The sequence below is a fragment of the Mastigoproctus giganteus genome, chromosome 9 (genome assembly GCF_048544385.1).
Source record: "Mastigoproctus giganteus isolate SK-2022 chromosome 9, ASM4854438v1, whole genome shotgun sequence".
Classification (NCBI taxonomy): Eukaryota; Metazoa; Arthropoda; class Arachnida; order Uropygi; family Thelyphonidae; genus Mastigoproctus; species Mastigoproctus giganteus.
Genome location: NC_143583.1, coordinates 225,130,689 through 225,156,059, shown reverse-complemented (window position 1 = coordinate 225,156,059; position 25,371 = coordinate 225,130,689). Strand labels below are relative to the sequence as shown.

Here is a 25,371-nt window from a genome sequence, read left to right as displayed (position 1 = left end):
CCAGTTTGCCTTTTTTTTTAAGGTTATACCTTTTGATATCCAACAGAGAGTAGCAAGTACAGCTTGTCTGGCATATCTGCATATGCTAGCATATGGCATATCTGCATATGCTAGCATATGGCATATCTGGCTTACGTTAGTGTCTTTGTGACACCACATCTCTCTTATATCCCAACAATATCTGCCTTTGATGTCTTGACTAGCACTTCAAGCTCATCAGGAACTATACTCCTAGCATTGGTGTACATGCAAGTATACATGCACCTGTTTCTACTCTTAGTTACCCTAACACAGCCCATGTATTTATTTGTTCCACTATGACTCCCAGCCATCCTGGAAATCTCCATTGCCTTGCTTTGCAGGCTGCTGCTCATTCTAATAGAAGTAGTGCAAGAATCACTTTTGCCTCTGCCTGCCGCCACTGTTAACCTTTTAGTCTGTGTTTCCCCCTAAGCTAGCAGTTTTCTGACCCACCTCGATAGCATTAGCAAATATTCTTGCACCCTTTCTATTTAAGTGTACACCATCCCTGTAGAAGCAGTCTCTCCTGTCAACAAGCAGTATGGCATTAACGGTAAGTTGCTAAAAGGGATAAAAGGATGGTTGAGTGGGAGAAGACAGAGAATGGTAATTAATGGATGCTGTTGTCGTGGTCTAATGTTATTAGTGGTGTCCCACAGGTTATTGTTATTTGGTTTTTAGGAGCATTAGCAACTAATGCCATATTGCTCCGGGATATGCGGTGGTCATTCCCTGATCTTTCCGCATTCTCCGTATTTGGTGGTGACGGGCTTGAACCCCGGTCTAATCAAGAAGCATGTGCTACGCACTGCTGCTCCTTCCCACCTGGCTACGGAGACACCGGTGTCCCACAGGGTTCGGCCCATTGTTGTTTTGTATATTTATCAATGATATTGATGAAGGTATATCAAGCTCAATGTCAAAGTTTGCAGATGATACAAAGGTTGAGAGGATTGTTAATAACAGTATGCTGCTGCAACAGGATCTGGAAAAGTTGGATAGATGGGCTGAGAAGTGGCAACTGAAGTTTAACATTGACAAACGCAAAGTACTGCATATGGGTAGCAGTAACCCCAGAGAAAAGTATCAACTGGGTGGTGTTACAATCAGGGTAGTGGAGAATGAAAAAGACTTGGTGGTAATTTTGCAGTCAGATATGAAGTTTTCTGAGCAGTGCAGACAGGCTGTCTGAGTATGTCATGGAGTCTTTTCAATGATACACAAGAATTTTGAGAGCAGGGACAAGGAGGTGATTATTCCCTTATATAAGGCAATGGTCAGTGCTGCGTACAGGTCTGGAAGCCTCGTTTTATTAAGGATGTTGAGTTGCTAGAATGAGTACAGAGAAGGGCAACAAGACTGGTGAGGGGAACAAGGGGGTGCTCTTACAAAGAAAGGATAAAGCTCTGCAAATTGCAGCATCTGGAGAGTAGGAAACTGAAGGCGATCTGATTGAGGTGTATAAGGCCTTGAATGGATTGAGCAGGCTCAATGCTGATGGGATTCTTCCTCTTGCTCAGATTACAAATCTGAGGGGGCATAAACTGAAATTGAGGAAAGACTGTTGTGGAAAAGATGTGCAGAAATTTTCCTTCGGCCAATGGGTAGTTGATTGCTGGAACAAACTTTCATCTCTTGTTGTGGAAGTTGATAGCTTAAATAAATTCAAGGGAGAACTAGACAAACATTTGGAATGAATGGATGTGTAAGATTTGAAAATCTTACAAAAATAAAATATTTTTTTTGGACTTTGGAAGTTAGTTTTCCTTTTTGGATTCTTGCCGTTAGTAGGATAATATGGTAATAGCATCAGTTTCAGTAACAAGAATTATTCAGTAAGAATTATAAAATTAGTGGGTAGTAGTAGTAATGAAAAACAGAGCCATTAGCATAACTTCCGTTGTAAGCAGGGAATAGACGGTGAATACTACGGCAAACACAGCATGTGGTTTTGCGAAACAAACAAGTTAATGTTTATGCAAGGTCAAAATAGTAGGGAAATTTACGCAGACCGGAAATCGGTTCTTAAACGCACACACAAGTTTCCAAAAATAGATGCTGTGGTCACTAATGTCACTTTTTGGTGGTTTTGGAACGCTATGGAGACAAGGCGTTATATATGAAGAGTAAAGTTGTTTTTGGACAATTGGTACCATCAAACGGCACACCGGATGGTCGCAGATCCAACAGGTTGTAAAATAGGGGAGTATTGATCACGTGCTACTGGGCCGGCGGAATAAGGGGTTTTCCAACAAATGGAATGAGATAGAATCCGAAAGTAAATGTAAGATTGGTAGAAGTCACTGGGAAATGGGCATGGCGAAATCGGCAGTAAGAGGAAAAAAAAAAAGGCAGTGAACGAGTTGCAAGACACACAAAGTTGAGATTTTTTGTGGGGTGAGTAAACATGGTTTAGAAGACACTAAGTTGAGATTTTGGCGGTGTGAATGAAAATGGTTTATGAAGGAGATAGTTTAGATTTTGGTCGGTGCGAGGGAATGGGTTAGTAGTCGAGAAAGTCAGAGTTCTTTTTTTTTTTTTTTGAGTGGAACATAGCATTAGCATTAGCAGAGGCATTGGATGCAAGAAAGCAAGCTTATGCAGCATCAGCCAAAAAAAAAAAAAAAAAAAAACCCACTTCCACTTCACCCCTCTGTTCGTTCAAAATACCTGTCCAGATGAGCCTTAAACTTATTTAGGCTATCAACCTCCACCACAAGGGATGGAAGTCTGTTCCACCAACCAACCACCCGCTGGCTAAAGGCAAATTTCCGCACGTCTATCCTACATCTGTTGTTGTTGTTTGGTTTTTAGGAGCATTAGCAACTAAGACCATATTGCTCCAGGATATGCGGTGGTCATTCCTTAACCTTTCCGCATCCTCCGTATTTGGTGGTGACGGGCTCGAACCCCGGTCTAATCAAGAAGCGTGTGCTACGCACTGCTGCTCCTTCCCACCTGGCTACGGAGGCGCCTATCCTACATCTGTCTTTCCTCAATTTGAATTTATGCCCTCTCAGGTGATTTTTCTGAGCTAGAGGAAGAATCCCATCAGCATTGAGCATGCTTAAACCATTCAAGGCTTTATACACCTCTATCAGATCACCTCGCTGGTGCCTAGTCTCCAGACACTGCAATTTGCAAAACTTAAGACTTTCTTCGTAAGAGCACCCCTTTGTTCCATTCACTAATCTTGTTGCCCTTCTCTGTACTCGTTCCAGCAGCTCTACATCCTTCTTGAAATGAGGCCTCCAGACCTGTATACAGTACTCTAGGTGTGGCCTGACCATTGCCTTATACAATGGAATAATCACCTCCTTATCCCTGCTGGAAAAATTCCTGTATATCATTGACAATACTCCATGAGCTACTCTTGCAGCCCGTCTGCACTGCTCAGAGAACTTCATATCTGCCTGCACAACCACCCCCAGGTCCCTTTCATTCTCTACCACTGTCAGTGTAGTACCACAGAGTTGATACGTTGCTCTGGGGTTGCTGTTTCCCATGTGTAGTACTTTACATTTGTCAATGTTAAACTTCATTTGCCACCTCTCAGCCCATCTGCTCAACCTTTCCAGATCCTGTTGCAGCAGCATAGTGTCAGTAGTGTCCTTGACAACCCTGCCAACCTTTGTATCATCTGCAAACTTGGACATTAAGCTTGATATACCATCATCAATATCATTTATAAATACAGAAAACAATAATGGACCCAACACTGAGCCCTGAGGGACTCCACTAATAACATTAGTCCACGATGAGCAGTGTCCATTGATTACCACTCTCTGTCTTCTCCCCCTCAACCACCCCTTTATCCATAGCAGCAATTTGCCTCCAATGTCACACTGCTCCAATTTGTGTAGCAGTCTTCCATGTGCAACAGTATCAAAAGCCTTTCTAAGATCCAAGTATATAATATCAAAGTTATTCCCTGCATCCAGTTCTTTTGTGACTGCATCATAGTATCCAATCAAGTTGGTCAGGCAAGACTTCCCCTTAATAAAACCATGCTGTGTCTGAGCTATAACTGAAGTCTTGTCTAAATGATCCTGCAGTGCTTCTTTAACCAGTGCCTCCATTAATTTTCCTGGAACAGAAGTTAAGCTCACAGGTCTATAATTACTTATGTCAGCCTTTGATCCTCCTTTGTGAATTGGGGTCACATTTACACATCTCCAGTCTATGGGTACCTCCCCTGAGTCCAAGGAAGCTCTCGTAATTATGGCTAAGGGTTTGCTTACTTCCTTTGCTGCCTCCTTTAATATAACTGGATAGATCCCATCCACCCCGGGTGTCTTTCTTGTGTTTATCTTCAACGGTTTCTCCTCCACTTTACTCCCAGTTATTTCAAGATTCTGTAGCTTACTGCTAGAGTTGAATACACCTCTGGCATTCCCCTTGCTGAATAACTCCTCATGTGTGAATGTCGATGCAAAATATTCATTTAGTTTGTTAGCTACCTGAGCAGGATCATCAACAGTTCACCCATCAATATCAAGTGGACCAATCTGATTCATCCCCTTCCTTCTAGAGTTTACATAAGTAAAGAACTCTTTGCTGTTTTTCTTTGCATCCCTTGCCAAGGATTTCTCATAATCTGCCTTCGCCTGCCTAACCTCCTTTGTAACTTGGTTGCATATCAACTTGTGTCTATCATAGGCTTCTGTGTCATGTGTTAATTTGTAAGTATCCCATGCATTTTTCTTCTCTGCCATATGCTCATTAGTTCATCTGACATCCATTTTGGCCTAAACCTTGAACAATATTTCTTAGTTGGTATGTAAAGCCTAGTAGCTTCCAGAAAAAGGTGAAATCAAATCTGCCAAAAAAAAGGCCAAGATCCCTGAAATGTTGGAAAGCACAGTGCTGGAATCGAATGGAATCGGAACCCCGACTGACATGATAGTAGCCATTCCGGAACAGGAGAAGTGCATCAAGCGGGCTGAATAAAATGAAGCCGAAACCTCCTGGCAGCACAACTACCAGTGCCTAATTCTTCAAGAATAGTAAGACGTCGCCCCAGATAGTGAAGATAAGCTGTACCTGATAGGAAGGATGAAACCCGCCGAGTTCTACAAGTAAGTCGCTAGTTTGTAGTACATAGTACCTTCACATACACAAAGAACTGTAGAAACCCAGTAAATTGGTCAGCAGGACTTTAGAAATACCTAATTGTAAAGATAGTTTAGTGAAGAATTAGGAAGGAAGAACATTAAAAGGAGGGAGATTTATTAGATATAAGATATTTAGAATGTTGGATATATGATAACGTAGAAAGGGATAGAATGGAATTGATGTTAATCATTAATTGTTATTAATGGTATTTAAATGAAGCAGTATTAAACATATGCAGGATGAAATAGAATGGAATTAATATTTCCTGTTAATAGTATTTAATTGGTGCAGTACTAAATATATGTAGAAAGGAATGGATGGATTTAATATTTCTTATTAATGGTATTTAAATGAAGCAGTATTAAGTATATGTAGAAAGGAATGGATGGAACTGATAATTCTTGTTTAATTGATGCAGTATTAAGTATATGTAGGGAGGAAGGAAATGGAATTGATAATTCTTGTTAATAGTATTTAACTGATGCAGTATTAAGTATATGTAGGGAGGAAGGGAATGGAATTGATAATTCTTGTTAATAGTATTTAATTGATGCAGTATTAAGTATATGTAGGAGGGAATGGAATGGAATTGATATTTCTTGTTTAATTGATGCAGTATTAAGTATATGTAGGGAGGAAGAGAATGGAATTGATAATTCTTGTTTAACTGATGCAGTAAGGAATAGAATGGAATTGATGGTTCTTATTAATGGTAATTAAATGAAGCAGTATTAAGTATATTTAGAAAGGAATGGATGGAATTGATAATTCTTGTTGATGGTATTTAATTGAGGCAGTATTAAGTATGTGTAGAAAGGAATAGCATGGAATTGATGTTTCTTGTTAATGGAATTTAACTGTTGCAGTATTAAACAAATGTAGGAGGGGATAGAATGGAAATGATATTGTTTTACTAATGGTATTTAGAGGATGCAGGAAATAAAATATATTAACAAAGGAAGTGATTGATATTAGCTTGTTGATGATTTTTACTGAAGTATGAATATGATACAGTAATACCCCGAAGTTACGCGATAGGTGGGTCCGACGAAAATCGCGTAAGTCGAATTCGCGTAAGTCGGGGTACAACTTTGCATATAAATACATATAAATTTTGCTTAATTGGGACCAAGGACTAACAAAAACACTAGTTTAGAAGAAAAATATTAATAAAATTGCAGTTCTTTATACATATTAATACAAAATATGTATTAAAAAAGCAAATGACTTACGTAAAAAAGTTATTTCGATGTCGATGGCTTCATAAAATCTAACAAATTCGTCTGACGACACAGCGCCTTCTTTTTTTCACGCAGAATTTCGTCGTAGCAAGCTAATAATTTTTTTATTCCTTGCTTTGTAGCTATAACGCGTTCTTCGTTGGAGTCTATGTTTTCTAAAATTTTTAAGCCCTTTACAATTGAGCCCTTTTCAATTTTCAACCTGTCAAGTTTGCAATTGTCATGTGCTTTTCGCCGTTGCTTCATTTAGGCCTGTAGCACGTGCAATATCACATTGTCTTTCATTTCACTCAAAGCGTTTCACAATTTCATATTTTTTCTCTATCGACAGAGGCGGACTGGCCATAAGCCTTACCGGGGAAACCCCGGTGGGCCAGTGTGATTTTGGCCATAAACCATAGTATGAGGCCACTACAAATTTTCCCGGGTAAGAATTTTTGATCCAGTCCGCCTCTGTTTATCGATAATTGCTTTTCTTTTTCTCTCTGAATCTGCAGTGTCTTCACCAGGACGCTTCCTTTTCACACCTTTTAATTAAGTATTTTACTCATTTTTAGGGAATAAAGCACAATTACAAAACGAGGAGGCACGCTTGATACGCATAAACAAAGCTGCGCGCATGTAGCAACTGAATAAACAACACCATAAAGGCACAGATACACTATTAACACCTCACATTTCTAGGGGTTACTACCATAAAACAATAAAAATCCAGTTGCGTTTCTGCTAGTGAAATCTGTTATTAACTGGTAGTAAACTCGATCTAATTGCATTTGCGATTATACCGATAGCTGGAATTGTGTTGGTTTTTACGTTATTATGGTGAAATGTGTTTCCCCTTTACTGATATAAAAAACATAAAAGCAGCAAAGTTGAATTTTGTTCATCTTTCGCTCTCATTCTCCGCCGTCGCACCGTATATCGATAACATATGAAAAACGACCTTGAAGATAGTGGGCGGCAGCGTTGCCAAATGAAAAAAAATCAAGAACCGCGTAACTCCGAGTTCGCGTAAGTCGGGGTAGCGTAAGTCGGGGTATTACTGTATATATATATACACATGTAGGTGAGTCCAAATCATGTTGTCATATGTGTGAATTCAATTATTATTTGGTTTTAATTATGCTCATGTAAATATGTCTAATAAACTGATTTTTTTATATACAACATTTGTGTGTTTTTTTTGTTGTTCTGAGTACAAGCCTATCCAAAGGGAATTAAACACATTAAGGAGATTTTCCCCTTGAACTTAGAATTTTCTGTGAAGCAATAGTCAGATGCGCAAGTGGGGAGTTATTTTAAAGGGGAGTTGTTACAAATAAAAGAAAAAAAAAAAAAAAAAAAACAAATGAATATACAAATATATAAATATAAATAATATACATATAATCATTAAAATAACCCCCCCCACAGATGTATGAAATGGGAACGGGATTTTTTTTTTTTTTTTTTTTTTTAACCATTGCTGTATAAGCTTGTGTTTTTGCATCATATGCCTCCACTGATGCTCACCCAGCTGATGTTGATGATGAATTGAATCATTATCACCCATTGGTCTTTACTGGCAAAAGAGTAAGGCTAAACCACGTGAAATCAATGATTTAAAATTTACAGATGACTATTTATTAGTAAAAATTTCAAGTCTCAAGGCAAATAAGTCTCCCAGAGTTGGTGGCACAAAACCAGTAATTTTGAGTGAAGTGGTCAGAGAGCATAATCCAGTGAGCTTAATTATGAGGACATTATTAGACTCGGGAGAGATTCCTTTATATCGGAGAAGTACCAAAATGTTACATAAAGGCAGTTTTAAAAGCAAAGTTGGTAACTATAGTCCTGTTAATATAACTTCAGTGGAAGGGATCTTAGAGGAAATGATCGAAAGTGCAATCCAGGGACATTTATATAGAGATGGTATTGTGAAGGACACGACCTTGTTTTGTTAACGGAGAGTCATTTTTGCTAACATGGTAAGCTATTTTTACACAGTTACTCATGAGCTGTATGTAGGGATTTCAACATAGTTTATTTGAATTTTTGCATTTGGATTATTTTGAATATCAACAAAGGGATAAAAAGTGTGATGTCAAAATTTGCAAACAATATAAAGATTTGGAGTATTATTAATGAGTACAGTGCCAAGCAGCACTCCATCAGGATGACTTGAGACTTGAACAGAGTTCAAGAATGGTCAGATAAGTGGCAGCTGTGTTTTAATGCAGCAAAATGCGAGGGCTTGAACTTGGGAAATGGGAACTCCAAAATAACTTATACACTTGGTGTGATTGAAATAAATAACACAGTAGAGGAGGAGGAGAGGCACCTGGGAGTTATATGATTAGATACATAGTTTTTGAGCAGTGTTAACAGTTGGCCAAGAAAGGCCAGCTGCTAGTTAGTACACCGGACCGAAACTGTTGGTAACTCTCTAGGAGGGTTCCAGATCAGCTAGTATATAATCTTGCTACCTCTACTCTGCCAGATAGTGACTGGAGGGAGTCCGAGTAGTGTGCATGTGGGGTTTTTTTCCCTTTTTCCAAAGGTGTTTTGTTTTTTCCTTCTGCTTGGAAATTTGCTCATATCCAGCCAGTTCCTAAAAAGGGTGACAAATCCCTCCCATCTAATTATCGTCCCATTGCAATTACTTCTACTGTTTCTAAAGTAATGGAGAAATCAATTAACTGCCAACTCTTAAACTACCTAGAAACCTTCCATCTGATCAACGATCGCTAGTATGTATTCCATCAGTGTCGATCCACTGGTGATATTCTGGCTTATGTTACCCAGTTATGGACAAATTCAATGAAAAAGTTTGGTGAGACACAAGCAGTTGCTCTTGACATCTTAAAGACTTTCGATCATGTTTGGCATAAAGGTCTTCTAAACAAGCTTCATCTTATGGTTTTCCAACTGTTTTTTGTAATTGTTTATCCAGTTTCTCTCTGATCGCTCACTGAGGGTGATGGTAGATGGCTCTCTGTCTTCTAACTTCTCAACTAATGTTGGTGTCCCCCCAAGGTTCAGTTCTTTCCCCCACTCTTTTACTCGTATATTAATGACTTTCTTCCTTTGACTGGCAATGCCATCCATAATTTTGCCGACGATAGCACATTGCATTCCACTTTCCATTTTGGGAAACCTTACCCTGCTCAATCAGCTTCAACTTCTTCCATATTCGCTACCAATTCCTTAAATGCTGATCTCCAGGTATTTCTCCAGTGGGGCAAAGACAACTTAGTTGATTTCAATCCTTCTAAAACTCAGTCTTGTCTTATATCTCACAAAAAAGGATTCTTCTGCTCCTATGCTTATCTTTGGTGACACTCCAATTTCTATGCAAGATGATATATCTGTTTTGGGGATTACCCTGACTTCTAATCTTTCTCTGGGCACAAGCATATTACAAATATTGCTTCCTCTGCATCAAAAAAACTTGGTTTTCTCTTTCGCTATCGGCGTTACTTTTCTTCCAAACAGCTCTTCACACTGTCCAAATCGCAAATCCACTCTACCATGGAATATTGTTCTCACATCTGGGGTGGCACCCCCCAAACCTCTCAGGCTTCTAGATTCCATTCAGAAGAGGGCAGTTAGCTTAATTAATGACTCATCTTTAACAGAGTCTCTCCACTTGCTTTCTCATAGACGTTTTGATTCCGCTACATGCCTTTTCTATGGATACTTACATGGGAACTGTTCTTCTGAATTGGCTTCTACAATTCCCACTCTCTCTCTCTCTCTTTCAAAACAGTCCGAACACACGCTGCCAACAGCCAACACCCAATGTCTAATTTCAAACTCACAGAACGAACTTTTCATCTTCCTCGTTTATTCATTCAACTGCTGTTTTCTGGAACAATCTTTCTTCATACGTATTTTCTGAAAATTACCGTCTACAGAAGTTCAAGTCTAATGTCAACAAATATCTTCTTTCGTCTTCTCAACCTCCAACCCAAGCATGGTACTAAGTACTATAGGTTCTAATAACTCTCGTGTTTGAGTTTTCATAAAAATAAAAGAAAGCTCCCATGGTGTCCTACTGATGATTTATTGAACAATATCCTGTAGTGATAGGAGGTGACAATCCCACTGTATAATGCAATTGTAAGGATTTTATGGAGACCTCATCTGAAAAAAAAAAAAGACTGTTTCTTGAAAAAGTCCAAAGACAGGCAACTCTCATGGTAAGATTGACAAAAGAGTGCCCAAAAAAGGAAAGGCTATGATTATGCAGGATATAGAGCTTGACAAACAGGCACCTTAGAGGGGACCTGATTGAGTTTTACCAGCTCTGAGGGAGTTTAATAATATGAAGACAGAATTTTCACTATTATAAATAAATTCCGAACTCAGTGCCATAAATTCAAATTACAGTGGAAGAAAGGTCAACTGGATAGTTGCCTACATGAGGACAGAAGCAAATAATTTGTATTTTCTTTTCTTTCTTTTTTTTTTTTTGGCAGGTGCAACAAAAGCCTGTGTCTCCTTGCACTGCATTGCTAATGCTAATTCTAAAGACACAGGCACACACACAAAGAAAGAAAGAAAGACACTAAAATGGATAATAAAACTTAAAACTAAATTGGCCTCTTACTCTGGGATCTACAGTATATGAAGTACGTATATTGTTCTCCACCGGAGGAACGGAAATAGTTAACAAGTAATTGCAGATACAAACAACTTTAATAAACTGAATGAACAGATTAAATTAAATTAAGTAAAATAAAGCAGAAGTAGCTTTTAAATCTGAGGTACTCTTCTATCCAGTGATTGTCCCTACTGTTGCTGCTTGCACTCGTGTCATGCTTTGTTTGCCATATATGACCACGGCTGGGCATTCTTTGTTTCATACTAATGTTTATGTTCAAGCTGATGAATCTAAGACTCAAAAGCTACTTTTGCTTTATATTAATTTAATATAATTTATTCTGTTCATTTAGTTTATTAAAGGTTACTACCTTTTTTTTACCTGCAGTTCCTTGTTATTGTTAACTATTTCCATTCCTCCGGTAAAAAACATGACCTACTCTGGCAGCCTAATGCTAAAGCATTAGCATTAGGCTGCCAGAGTAGGTCATGGGGTCTTGTTTATGATATATAGGAATTTTGCGAGCAGGGATAAGGAGGTGATTATTCCTTTGTATAAGGCAATGGTCAGGCCACACCTTGAGTATTGTGTACAGGCCTGGAACCCTCATTTTAGGAAGGAAGTAGAGTTGCTAGAAGGCGCCTCTGTAGCCAGGAGCAGCACTGCGTAGCACACGCTTCTTGATTAGACCGGGGTTCGAGCCCATGACCACCAAATACAGAGGATGCGGAAAGGTGAGGTAATGACCACCACATATCCCCGGAGAAATATGGCCTTAGTTGCTAATGCTCCTAAAAACCATATAACAACAAGTTGCTAGAATGAGTACAGAGAAGAGCAACAAGACTTGTGAAGGGAACAAAAGGGTGCTCTTATGAAGAAAGGCTTACGTTCTGCAAATTGCAGCTTCTGGAGACTAGGCACCTGTGAGCTGATTGAGGTGTATAAAGCCTTGAATGGTTTGAGCATGCTCAATGCTCAAACCATTGAGCACTGCACACCCTTGCTGCACTGGGGTGTGCAGCAAGCTCATGGGGCCCGCAGATCACATTTGTCAAGGGCACAGGCAGGATAGCCACAGTGAGATAGATCTGTTTTTACTTTCGAAACTTCACCATGCCTCTCGTCTATGTTGCTGGAATGAGTCCAGACACTGGTGAATAGGGTGCACGTAGTACTGAGAAGTTGGTTGGGGCGTGAGCCGATTTGTAGTTGGTGATTTAGCCAGTACACATTGGCTTATGTTAGACTGAGGTTCTTAAACTTGTGCTCACGCATTGCACTAGAATATCCAGAAAGGAGAGGGCATTGTCCGACTCTAGTTCGATAATGAACTCGATGAAGGGTGATAGGGAGTTGAGATGCTGCAAAAGCTGGGTTTCTGAGCCGCAGGGAATGATAATGAAGACATCATCCACCCAATGATACCTGAAGGTGATAGGAACTGGTAAATTTGAGAATGCATGGTCCTCCGGTTCTTCCATGGCAATATTTGCTGTGACCAAGCTGACAGGTGCACCCATGGCCGTACTGTGAATGTGCCTAAACAGGGAATTGCCAAACATGACTACACCACCAGTCAAACATAAGTTCAGAGCAGTGCAAATGTCCTTTGCGGATAGTGAGGTTCTACTGGGCAGGGTGGAGTCACTGTCTAAAAGTTATCTTGCACATGCAATGGCTTGTTGAACTGGGACTGATGTGAACAAGAGACATCAAAGGAGGCCATGACCTGGTCTTAGAGACGAGGCGCAAGAATTCCCCACTGTTTGAGACAGTACGGTTTGTGTTGCCTAAAAGGAGTGCTAGTAGTCCAGAGACAAATTACAATAGTTCATATGTTGGCAAATTGCAACAAGAGACAATTGGTCTCTTGTCGTGTTCATGTCAACAAGAGACACGACAACGCCTGGACATTCTTTGTTTCATACTAGCGTTTATGTTCAAACTGATGAAGAGTCCCTCAGACTCTAAAGCTACTTTTGCTTCATTTTACGTAATTTAATTTAATTTATTCTTTTCATTTAGTTTATTAAAGGTTACTACCGTGTTTGTACCTGCAATTCCTTATTATTGTTAACTATTTCCATTCCTCCGGTGGAAAACAATATACATACTTTGTATAAAATGGATAATTTTTTTTTAAATATTGGTCTATATTTGCACACACATTTTTTAAATATGAACTTACTTGCATGCCACAAATTCTGACTCCAAGAGTTCCTGAAGTTGAAGAGGCTACCTTAGCTTGATGGCTTTGTCGTTTGGATAAGCTGGCACCATCTCCATATTGTCTTGTTCCCATTTTTAAGTCCAGCACACAGGGAAACTCATATTTAGATGTCAAGTTTTCTAAGAGAAGGAACTCTAGTTCAAGAAAGGAAACAGTGTATATTAGTTTTAATTAATTATTATTAAAGCTAATATTTCAGATGTTATATGTACAAAAAATGAACTGGCCAATAACAAAGAATTTATAAGCTCATGCAAAAAATAATCAAAGCCTTTTCCATTTTGAAAAATTTTTTGGTAAAATTATAATGGATACAGTGCTTAAACCTCTCATGGCCCTGTCCAACACAGATATTTTGTGCATTTGCAATGCTAGAGCCCACACTCAAACATCAGGCAACATAATGACATCCTCAATGGCAGAGAGCATTCATCCCAGAGGATATATCCATTGTCAATGATTCTATTGTCAGGGAAATGGGAAATATATTATGAAAAAATTGGCAGAATAGCAACAGGACTGCCATAAAAATGACATTGTAGAGCAGTTACATTTAAAGGGCACAAAAAAGTGATGACACTAATGATATTTAGAATAGGAAATCGGAGGAATTAACAGGTAAAGAACAATACAGTAAACCCTCGATTTAATGGACCCCGATATAACGGATTTCAGATTTAACGGACCGGACAAATAATAATACGGTAATATACATATTAATCTCAACCATATTATTTTTTTTAGGTTATACAAAACTTCAGTATTATTATTAATTAAAAATTAATAATAATTACCTATTTCCATTATTGTTTTGATAATTACCTACTTTTATTTTTATAATCAAATTCAGGAAATTGTAGTCAGGAAATTGTTTTTTTATTCTTTCTGAAAAGATGTTCAAATAGTTGTTATTACAGATAAGAGCAAGCAGTGACTTGCGAGCTGAACATGACTCAGGACACTAAACTGCAGATCTACCGACTCGCTTTGTTTCGGTCTCAATCTGCCTCAAGCTATCATGCGGTCAGGTCATATACAAAGTGTTTCTGTGATTTCTGAATTGTGACTTTATTTATTAAATAATTTTGCAATCCTTACAATCTAAAATGGCATCAAGTGATAGGGGAGTTAAAAGAAAGCGTGTGAACTTAAATGTGGAATAGAAATTAGAGCTAACTGAGAAATTAGAACAATGCATCTAGTAGCACGTGTTTGTAAAATTTACGGCATAAAAAACAAACTGCTTCTGATATCCGTAAATCAAAGGCAAAATTGCAACATTTTATATTTACAACAGAATATTACATATTCTTTAGGGCCTCCGTAGCTGAGTGGTCAGGAGCAGGAGTGCAGTAGCACACGTTTGAGCATGCTCAGTGCCGATGGGATTCTTCCTCTTGTTCAGAATAATCACCAGATTGAGGAAAGGCAGATGTGGGATAGATGTGCGGAAATTTGCCTTTATCCAGCGGGTAGTTGGTTGGTGGAACAAACTTCCATCCCTTGTTGTGGAAGTTGATAGCCTAAATAAATTTAAGGCTCAGCTGGACAGGTATTTTGAACGAACGGAGGGGTGAAATGGAAGTGGTTTTTTTTTTTTTTTTTTGGCTGATGCTGCATAAGCTCGTTTTCTTGCATCATATGCGTCTACTAATGCTAATGCTCTTTGAGTAGACTGGGGTTCAAGCCCCTGACTGCTAAATATGGTCAATCTGCCAACCCGCAATGGACCAGCGTGGCAGATTATGGTCCATTTCCCTCAGCATGAACTGTTGAGAAGGCTTCCATCCTGCAGTAGATTGATAATGGCTGCAGTTTACCTTTTTTTTTATTACATATTCTTTATTATATTTAATAAGTTTATATTGTTTTAAGGCTTTTTTTTTTTACATTAAGAACAATAAAAAATGCCCCCCCTCCCCCAGTTTACATTTGATTTAACAGACTTTTGGCATTAACGGACACCCCTTCTCCACTATTAGTCTGTTAAATCGAGGGTTTACTGTACTGAGAAAAAAAAATACATAAATTAGTATTATATTTGAAAGTGTCTACAATTTGGACAAGGCACAATATGAGTGAGTACATGATGAGAGCCTTCGTAATCAATATGGCCCTGCTTGGAGAGACTGTGCAGTCTCATGGGGTAGTATTTTTTTCAGCAAGACCTGTGCTTGTTAGAAGGATAAACTATTTTTACAGGAGTGGGATATACTTTAACAGAAGGGGTGCAAGAATATTTGTTAATGCTTTCAAGGCAGTGTTACGTGTACAACTGCTAGTTTGAAGGGATACACAAACTAATGGTTTAATGGCAGCTGTCAGCAGAGAAAAAATTTATACTTGGACTGCTTCCATTGGGAAATGCAGCACTTGGAAAACAGTGAGTGAGATATTATTGGTCTGCTAGAGAGAGATCTGCACAGGACAAGCAAATACAATGGCTATATTAGAGTTGGAGTTGCTAAGTGCCGAAATAGTAGTAGTAGTAGTAGTAGTGTGATGCAAGAAAGCAAATGTATGAGCTTATGCAGCATCAGCCAAAAAAAAAAAAAAAAAAAATCACACCATTCCCTCCAAATGCCTGTCCAGTTCCTCCTTAAATTTATTTAACCTATCAACTTCCACAATGACAGATGGAATTTGTTCCAGCAATTAACCCGCTGGCTAAAGGCAAATTTCCGAACATCTATTCTACATCTGTCTTTTCTTAATTTGAATTTATGCCCCCTTAGGTTCGTAATCTCAACAAGTGGAAGGATCCCCAAAGAATTCAGCGTGCTCAACCCATTCAAGGCCTTATATACCTCAATCAGATCACTGCGCAGGTGCCTAGTCTACAGCCACAGCAATTTGCAGAACATAAGCCTCTCTTAGTAAGAGGATCCCTTCATTCCCCTCACAAATCTCGTTGTCCTTCTCTGTACACGCTCAAGAAAATCTACATCCTTCCTAAAATGAGGCCTCCAGACCTGTATGCAGTAATCAAGGCGTGGCCTGACCATTGCCTTATACAGAGGGACAATCACTTCCTTTTCCCTGCTAGCAAAATTCCTATATATCATTGACAAAACTCCATGACCTGCCCTGGCAACCTGTCTGCATTGCTCAGAAAACTTCATATCTGACTGCACAATTACTCCCAGGTCTTTTTCGTTTTCTACCACCTTAAGTATAGTACCACACAGTTGGTACGTTTCTCTGGGGTTACTTCTACCCATATGCCGTACTTTGCATTTGTCAAGGTTAAACTTCAGTTGCAAATCCTGTTGCAGTAGCACACTGCCATTGCTGTCATTAACAACCCTGCCAACCTTTGTATCATCTGCAAACTTCGACATTAAGCCTGATATACTTTCATCAATATCATTGATAAATATACAAAACAACAGAGGACCCAACACCAAAGCCTGTGGGACTCCACTAATAACATTAATCCATGAAGAGCAGCACCCATTGATTACCACCCTCTGTCTTCTCCCACTCAACCATCCTTTTATCCATTGTAGCAACTTACCCTTAATCCATTCTGCTCCAATTTGTACAATAGTCTTCCATGCGCAACAGTGTCAAAATCTTTCCTGAAATCCAAATATATGATATCAAAATTATTTTTTGCATCCAGTTCCTTTGTAACAACATCATAATATCCTATCAAATTTGTCAGACAAGACGTTCCCTCAACAAACCCATGCCGTGTCTGAATTATTGCTGCAGTCTTGTCTAGATGATCCTGCAATGCATCTTTAACCAGTGACTCCATTATTTTACCCGGAACAGAAGTTAAACTAACTGGTCTGTAATTACTCGTGTCACCCTTTGATCCTCCTTTGTGAATTGGGGATACATTTGGACATCTCCAGTCTGTTGGGACCTCCCCTGAGTCCAAGGATGCTCTCATAATTATGGCTAAGGGTTTGCTTAGTTGCTTATGTTTAACTTCAACAATTTCTCCTCCACTTTGCTCTCAGTTATTACAAAATCATTAAGCACCCTGCTACAATTTGATAACCTTCTGCCATTTTCAAACCTTAATAACTCCTCATGTGTGAATGTAGATGCAAAATACTCATTCAGTTTGTTTGCTATCTGAGCAGGATAATCAACAGTCGACCCATCGATATCAAGTGGACCAATCAGATTCATCTCCTTCATTTTAGAGTTTATATAAGTGATGTAGATGTTGCAATTAGTTGTCACATTCAAAAACTTTCTAAAGCTTCAATTATTTCTTCCAGTTGTTATCTCAATGGTTTTAGTGCTTCCAGATGACTGGTCCATCTGGTATCACTAAGTGCTTTTAAGGTGCCTTTAACATATTGCTTTAAAACAATATGTTAAAACCTTTGTGGAGATGATAAAAAGTGTAAAGATGCTGTACAATATCAAGAAGTGGCACGGGTTCAACACAACTTGATGCGTAATTTATTACTAAATTCAAGGAATGTGAAGAGCATAGTAGAATGCTCTTGGGTATGAGGACAGTATGTGACTCTGTATACCATGATGCCTTCCATGCATGTTTGAGCAGCTGCTTTATCCTTGACCTTTTAAGTCACTCAATGAAAGATTGTACTTTTGTAAAACTTCAAATATTTTGTCCGTCATTCCTTTGTCTGTGCTATCGTTAAAATTTTTTGAATTGTAAAAATCCTTTGAATCCTTTACTCCCATACTTTTAACATCAGGGTGCAGGCTAGTCCAGGATCTTACCAATACCTATCATTAGACCATGCTGCTGCTGGTGTGGGAGAAAAAGTCACCCCAGGCTTCTAAGGATCCCGGATCCAGGATAAAAATCTGGCACTATTCTATTGGCTAAAAGAGTTAATCCCTTTCCTATAAATTAGCTGCTGGCAGTGCCTTTTATCTGTATGCACATCAGGTTTATGGGTGCATCAGAAAGAGAATACATTAGCATTAATAGTGGCACATGTTACAAGAAAGCAAGCTTATACAGAATCAGCCAAAAAAAACCAAAAAAAAAAAAACCATTCCCATTTCACCCATCCATTCGCTCCAAATATTTGTATAATTCTGGCTTGAATTTATTTAAGCTGTCAACTTCTACAATGACAGATGCAGTTTTTTCCAACAATCAACCACACGCTGGCTAAAGGCAAATTTCCACACATCTATTCTACAACTGTCTTTCCTAAATCTGAATTTTGTCCCCTCAGGCGATTAATCTGGGCAAGGGGAAGAATCCCCTCAGCATTGAGCTTGCTGAAACCATTCAAGGCTTTATACACATTATGCTTAGACTCAGCATTGAGCTTGCTCAAACTATTCAAGGCCTTATACACATTATGCTTAGACTCCTGCTGACAGGAGTCTGTCAGCAGGTAAGAATTTAGTCTCTTTGTAAATACCTTAGATTTCCTGTTTTCTATTGTAACAGCAATTCAAAACTTACTACTTTGAAGCATAATTTGCAAATGTAATTGTAATATTCTAAAATATTCAAATTTGTAACCCTTTCTATTTTCTGTTCCCCCCCCCCCACCCCAACAGCTTGGTCTGATGATGGGTATCGGCAGTTCTTTTTTTGTAAAAAAATAGGCCCCGGTACTCATTGTTTGCCTATCAGGAAAAACTGAAAATTAAAAGGATATGAAAAGTAAACTAAAAAATTATTTCCTGATATTGTTACTTCAGTAGTAATGTTTTTGGAATAAGAACAATAAAATATGTATATTAACACAGTTTATTAAACCTAAATTTATTATACAAGTATATAAAAAAATAAGAAACATGTGTAAAAAATATGTCAAAGGTGAGTACAATAAGTAATAAGCAAAAAATAATAAGTAAAAAAATAAGAAAAATAATTTCATAATGAAGTTTTATAGAATATTCCAAATTTTATTAAGTTCTCATCCGACACAATATGCTGACTTCTTTTCTTCTTACTGTTTGTGTCTGTTGCTGAATGACGTTTCCGAAGCAGCCACGAATCAATATATTTTGCTGGATCGAAGCATGTCAGCGGTGGACCTACAATTTTAAGAAACAGTAGGGAAGAAACTGTTTTTGTCATCAACAAAGTTCTGGTTGGGCTGACGATCAGATTTATTTGAGAAAATTCCCGTTCACATTCACTTTATGAAATTGGTATTGAACTCAGAGGGTTCATCAAATGCTTTGATTCTTCCGAAATCTTATTTTCAATTAGGTATTCCCAAAATCCATGAATTGTATCTCTTTCATTTAACTGAAACCTAATTGATAATTTTCTACCTACATTCTCAACAAATGTCATTTGAGAGTTAGTATCTTTAGGCCAATGTTTCCTATCAAGTATTCGGACCGACGCTGCCAAATCAGCATTTTTACTATCAAGTAGCTGCTTTCTACTGATTGTTTCAAAGTTCTGTAGAAAGCTTCTGGATTGATTGGAGAATAATTTCTGTAATCTATCCCATGAAATGAAACTCCTTGAAATTGTAGATTCTTGGCAGCTTTGGCAGGATTTCTGTAATACAGTCCTGGAACTGTTTGTATTTCATGAAAAAGTTGTACAACAATTTATAATTTTTTATTTGCCGTGTACAAATCTATATCGTGCTCCTGCAAGTCCAAGCTCAAGTCTGATAATTCTTGAAGAGCATCACACATTAAACCTAAGTCTAATATAAAGTTTGTAGTCGTAGTTTTCTTCTGCAATCCTTCATATGTACATCTTTCTTTTTGGTCCTGCATTGAGTCATTCTTTGCTTCTTGAAAATGATTAACTAAGGCCTCACAGTTATTCCAAACAGCTGAAACAGACCGGAAGCTCGATGCCACCCATTGTGTGCTTAAAATTCTGCCAATTTTTAATAGTTCAATATTCAGCGAGTTTGTGCACACCTTCAATTTTCTGGAATTTTTTGGCGTTATACGTGACATAAAGTTTATCAAAAAATGCATTAAATCTATCGATACCTGCAACAGATTTCACAGTATCACCAACGGACAGTTCTAATCGGTGATTAGCGCAATGCCACACTATCAAAGAAGGGAATTTTTCTTTCATTAGTTTCATAATGCCACTTTTGCTACCCATCATAACAGCTACACCATCACATGTGAACAAACTAAGCGAGTTTTTGAATAGTTTCTCATCATATCATATGACTGAAAATAATCGAGCAGAGAATCAAATATCCCTTTTGCAGTAACACTTTCGAGTTCAATCAAGTCCAGAAACAAATTTACGGGAGATCTCATTCCACTGTCAAATATACAAGTTCGAATGTAAACGATCAAAGCAGATTTTCTGTCATCATGGTTGATTCGTCAATTATCAATGAAATTTAACTGTTCGACATAACAATTTTATTAGCCAAACTTTTTCTCATTTCATCACTAATGTGGTTCAAGAAGTTAATGCAAACGTTAGTTGAATGAAGAATATGACCCATGTCAATCCCATTCAATTCTTGTAGGTCAATCTCTGATCCAAAATTATGAAAAGACTGATTTTCTTTAGCCACCTTATATGTGGTGTGAAAAATTTTTGCTGTTATTAATTTTTGGTGCAATAAACTCTTTAAACACAGGTTTTCAAGGGGCTCTTTCTCAGCTTCTGCAAGCAGTTTTATAGCAGCTTTATGTCCCACTGTTTCCTTGTGATAGAAAATTTCCTTTCTTAAAGACAGTAGCTGTTGCTGTCTGTTTTTGCCAAAATAGGTAACTTCATTATTTGTCCATTCCTTAAAAATCTTCATGCCCACCTTCTTTTTCACTCCAATAGTTTCAATTTGTTTACACAATGCAAGGCCAAGTCTCTTATTTTGATACTTTAGCCAATTATACTTTGCACAGAAGTAATTTTTTTGATGAACAGTCCAGCAACTTTGCCAGTCATTTATGTCAGACATCCCTTGCTGTTAGATGCAGATACCATCAGGAACAAAAGCAGTCTTTGACACAGTTTCAGTTGTTAAGTCTTCACACATTTTCATTTGCTTTTAATTTCTTAACTATGTAAGGTGAAAAGAAACTAGTAATTTTTTTTCATTTTTTTCATTTATGGTTCAAGACAGTTTTTTCAGCATTAACATTAGTAGGGCATTGAATGCAAAAGCAAGCTTATATAGCATCAGCCAAAAAAAAAAAAAACATTGTTCCCATTTCCCCCATCCGTTCACTCCAAATGTTTGTTTACAATGCAACAAAAAAAGTGATGATGCCCAAGCTAATAGGCAAAAAAAATTAACTTCTTAGACACAGCTGATGGCTAGTGCTTGGGATTTAATTTACGAACAAACAATCAAAAACTATTTTTGTAAATCCAGATTTATTCAGACAGATGTTCTGATAAATATTGAAGAAAGTAGTGCAGTGTCAACACAGTATACCAGTAATACGTTTAATATTACACAAAATTTCAAGTGGTTAAAAATTGATGCAAATCTTACAACAGATGAACTTTCAGTAAAGGATACAGTTGATGAAATTATATCAGATGAACCAGATGCTGAGGAAGATGAAAATTCTGATAATGAAGATATCGAGGTCCATCTACACCAATGACCAGAAAAAAGTAGGAAATCTTTTGAATTGTTAGAACTTAATGGAGGGAAAGGTGAAGATTACAAATTATTGTACACATTACAAGAACATATTGAAAATTTAACTGCTAAGAATTTAAAACAAGATATATTTGAGAAATTTTTTAAATAGTCGTTAAATAGTAGTTTGCATCGACATTCACACATGAGGAGTTATTCAGCAAGGGGAATGCCAGAGGTGTATTCAACTCTAGCAGTAAGCTACTGAATCTTGAAATAACTGGGAGTAAAGTGGAGGAGAAACTGTTGAAGATAAACACAAGGAAGGCACCCGGGGTGGATGGGATCTATCCAGTTATATTAAAGGAGGCAGCAAAGGAAGTAAGCAAACCCTTAGCCATAATTATGAGAGCTTCCTTGGACTCAGGGGAGGTACCCATAGACTGGAAATGTGCAAATGTGACCCCAATTCACAAAGGAGGATCAAAGGCTGACACAAGTAATTATAGACCTGTGAGCTTAACTTCTGTTCCAGGAAAATTAATGGAGGCACTGGTTAAAGAAGCACTGCAGGATCATTTAGACAAGACTTCAGTTATAGCTCAGACACAGCATGGTTTTGTTAAGGGGAAGTCTTGCCTGACCAACTTGATTGGATATTATGATGCAGTCACAAAAGAACTGGATGCAGGGAATAACTTTGATATTATATACTTGGATCTTAGAAAGGCTTTTGATACTGTTGCACATGGAAGACTGCTACACAAATTGGAGCAGTGTGACATTGGAGGCAAATTGCTGCTATGGATAAAGGGGTGGTTGAGGGGGTGAAGACAGAGAGTGGTAATCAATGGACACTGCTCATCGTGGACTAATGTTATTAGTGGAGTCCCTCAGGGCTCAGTGTTGGGTCTATTATTGTTTTCTGTATTTATAAATGATATTGATGATGGTATATCAAGCTTAATGTCCAAGTTTGCAGATGATACAAAGGTTGGCAGGGTTGTCAAGGACACTACTGACACTATGCTGCTGCAACAGGATCTGGAAAGGTTGAGCAGATGGGCTGAGAGGTGGCAAATGAAGTTTAACATTGACAAATGTAAAGTACTACACATGGGAAACAGCAACCCCAGAGCAACGTATCAACTCTGTGGTACTACACTGACAGTGGCAGAGAATGAAAGGGACCTGGGGGTGGTTGTGCAGGCAGATATGAAGTTCTCTGACAGTGCAGACGGGCTGCAAGAGTAGCTCATGGAGTATTGTCAATGATATACAGGAATTTTTCCAGCAGGGATAAGAAGGTGATTATTCCATTGTATAAGGCAATGGTCAGGCCACACCTAGAGTACTGTATACAGGTCTGGAGGCCTCATTTCAAGAAGGATGTAGAGCTGCTGGAACGAGTACAGAGAAGGGCAACAAGATTAGTGAATGGAACAAAGGGGTGCTCTTACGAAGAAAGTCTTAAGTTTTGCAAATTACAGTGTCTGGAGACTAGGCACCAGCGAGGTGATCTGATAGAGGTGTATAAAGCCTTGAATGGTTTAAGCATGCTCAATGCTGATGGGATTCTTCCTCTAGCTCAGAAAAATCACCTGAGAGGGCATAAATTCAAATTGAGGAAAGACAGATGTAGGATAGACGTGCGGAAATTTGCCTTTAGCCAGCGGGTGGTTGGTTGGTGGAACAGACTTCCATCCCTTGTGGTGGAGGTTGATAGCCTAAATAAGTTTAAGGCTCAGCTGGACAGGTATTTTGAACGAACAGAGGGGTGAAGTGGAAGCGGGTTTTTTTTTTTTTTTTTTTTTTTTTGGCTGATGCTGCATAAGCTTGCTTTCTTGCATCAAATGCCTCTACTAATGCTAATGCTAATGAGCAAATTTCCAAGCAGAAGGAAAAACACCTTTGGAATAAGAAAGTGAAAAAAGGTGGCAAAGAATAGGAGTAAGTTCAGGAGCACAGGTTTTGAGAACAAGTGGAGAAATACCATCAGGACCTGGAGCTTTCTTAGCATCAAGATTCATCAAAATCCTTCTGATATCCTTTTGACGGAAGACCACAGGAGGCATTGAATGGAGCGTGTTAGGAATGGTGGGAGGTGTTTTACCAAGATCATTAATACATGAGCTCGAAGAAAAATGGAATGCTAGCAGGTCAGCTTTATCCTTGGCTGAAGTGACAACAGAACCATCTGGTTTGGACAGAGGTGGGAGCAGAGATGGGCAAACGTTGCGGCCAATAGCTTTGGTAAGAGACCAGAATGCTCGGCTACCATTAGGGAAAGAAGCAAGTTTTCTACTCTTAGCCTGTTCAAACTCTAGTTTGGACTGATTAATAACTGCTTTACAATTGTTGCGAGCTTTGGAGTAGGCAGAAAATGAAACTGAAGAATTAGAAACAAGCCAATTACGATATGCAACATTCTTCTCTTGGACAGTCTTAGCACATTTATTGGAAAATCAAGGTTTATTTAAAGGACAATATTTTAAAGTGGAGTGTGGGATAAAGGATTCCATTCCTGCAAGAATAATTTCACTGACACGATCTGAGCAAACGTTGACATCAGAAGTTTTGAAACAGTAATCAGACCAAGGAAAAGAAGAAAAGAAGTCTTGCAGGTCATCCCACTTTGCATTCTTGTAATGCCAAACAATATGAGGTTGGGAATAGCCATGAGATAAAGGTTCCATTGGAGAAGAGACAATCACCAAGTTGTGATCTGAAGTGCCTAAAGGACCTCTCACTTCGACCATGTACTTAGAAGGGTTGTTTGTGAGAACAAGATCAAGCGTATTGGCTGTATGATTAGGATTGTCCGGTATTCTTGTAGGTAAATGAACTATCTGTGCTAGGTCATTAGTAATTGCAAAAGCCTCAGCATCTCGACCTGCTGGGTCGGTGTGACTAGAAAACGGAAGCCAGCTGGAGTTGTGAACATTAAAATCACCAAGGAAAATTACCTCACTGTTAGGAAAGTTGGACTGGAGAAAGTCAAGTTGCAAAGAGAGGAAGTCAAAGAGCTCCAAGTGATTAGTGGAGTTGGGAGAACGTAGAGACAACAGATGAATTTTACACAATGAGGTAGAGAGATTTTAAGCCAGAGAAGATCAAAGAGAGGAGATTCCAAATTGCCAAGTCTCTGACGGGAATATCAGAACGGACATATGCACAAGTACCACCTTTGAGGCGAAAGGAATCATACAGCAAATAATTTGGACATCTGAGATGAGCAGTAGTTGAATCAACTGATAACTGAGATTCAGTCAGAAAAAGTACCTGGGGTTTGGAAGACTGCAAGTGGAAATGGACATCGTTGAGATTGTAATTGAGACCACGTATATTTGTGAAATGAATTAGGAAGACCTTGGGAGGTTTAGATCTTTTCGCAGATAAGCTTGCTCTATTATTTTGACAATTCATGGTGTATTCAATAGTAAGAAAAAGTGGGTGGGACATGCTGTATGAAGTAATGAAATTTTTGGATATGGCGTACATGTGGTAAGAATATACCCAGATCCTTGACATAACGTGGCCTCGACAATGCTCCCCGCATACACACTACTCGGACTCTCTCCAGTCACTATCTGGCAGAGTAGAGGTAGCAAGATTATACACTAGCTGATCCGGAAGCCTCCTAGAGAGTTACCAATAGGTTTGGTCCGGTGTACTATC

General features: G+C 38.5%; 1 protein-coding gene across 3 annotated transcripts in view; it reads right to left on the bottom strand.

The window, feature by feature from the left end:
* Nucleotides 1-25,371, bottom strand: part of LOC150081140 (inositol hexakisphosphate kinase 3-like) — a 173,945-nt gene that overhangs the window by 36,409 nt on the left and 112,165 nt on the right. For all 3 annotated transcript variants that reach the window (XM_090381358.1, XM_090381357.1, XM_090381360.1), the window contains exon 6: nucleotides 13,154-13,329. In XM_090381358.1, coding sequence (XP_090237484.1) covers nucleotides 13,154-13,329 — 176 coding nt within the window. The remainder of the gene's footprint in view (nucleotides 1-13,153; nucleotides 13,330-25,371) is intronic.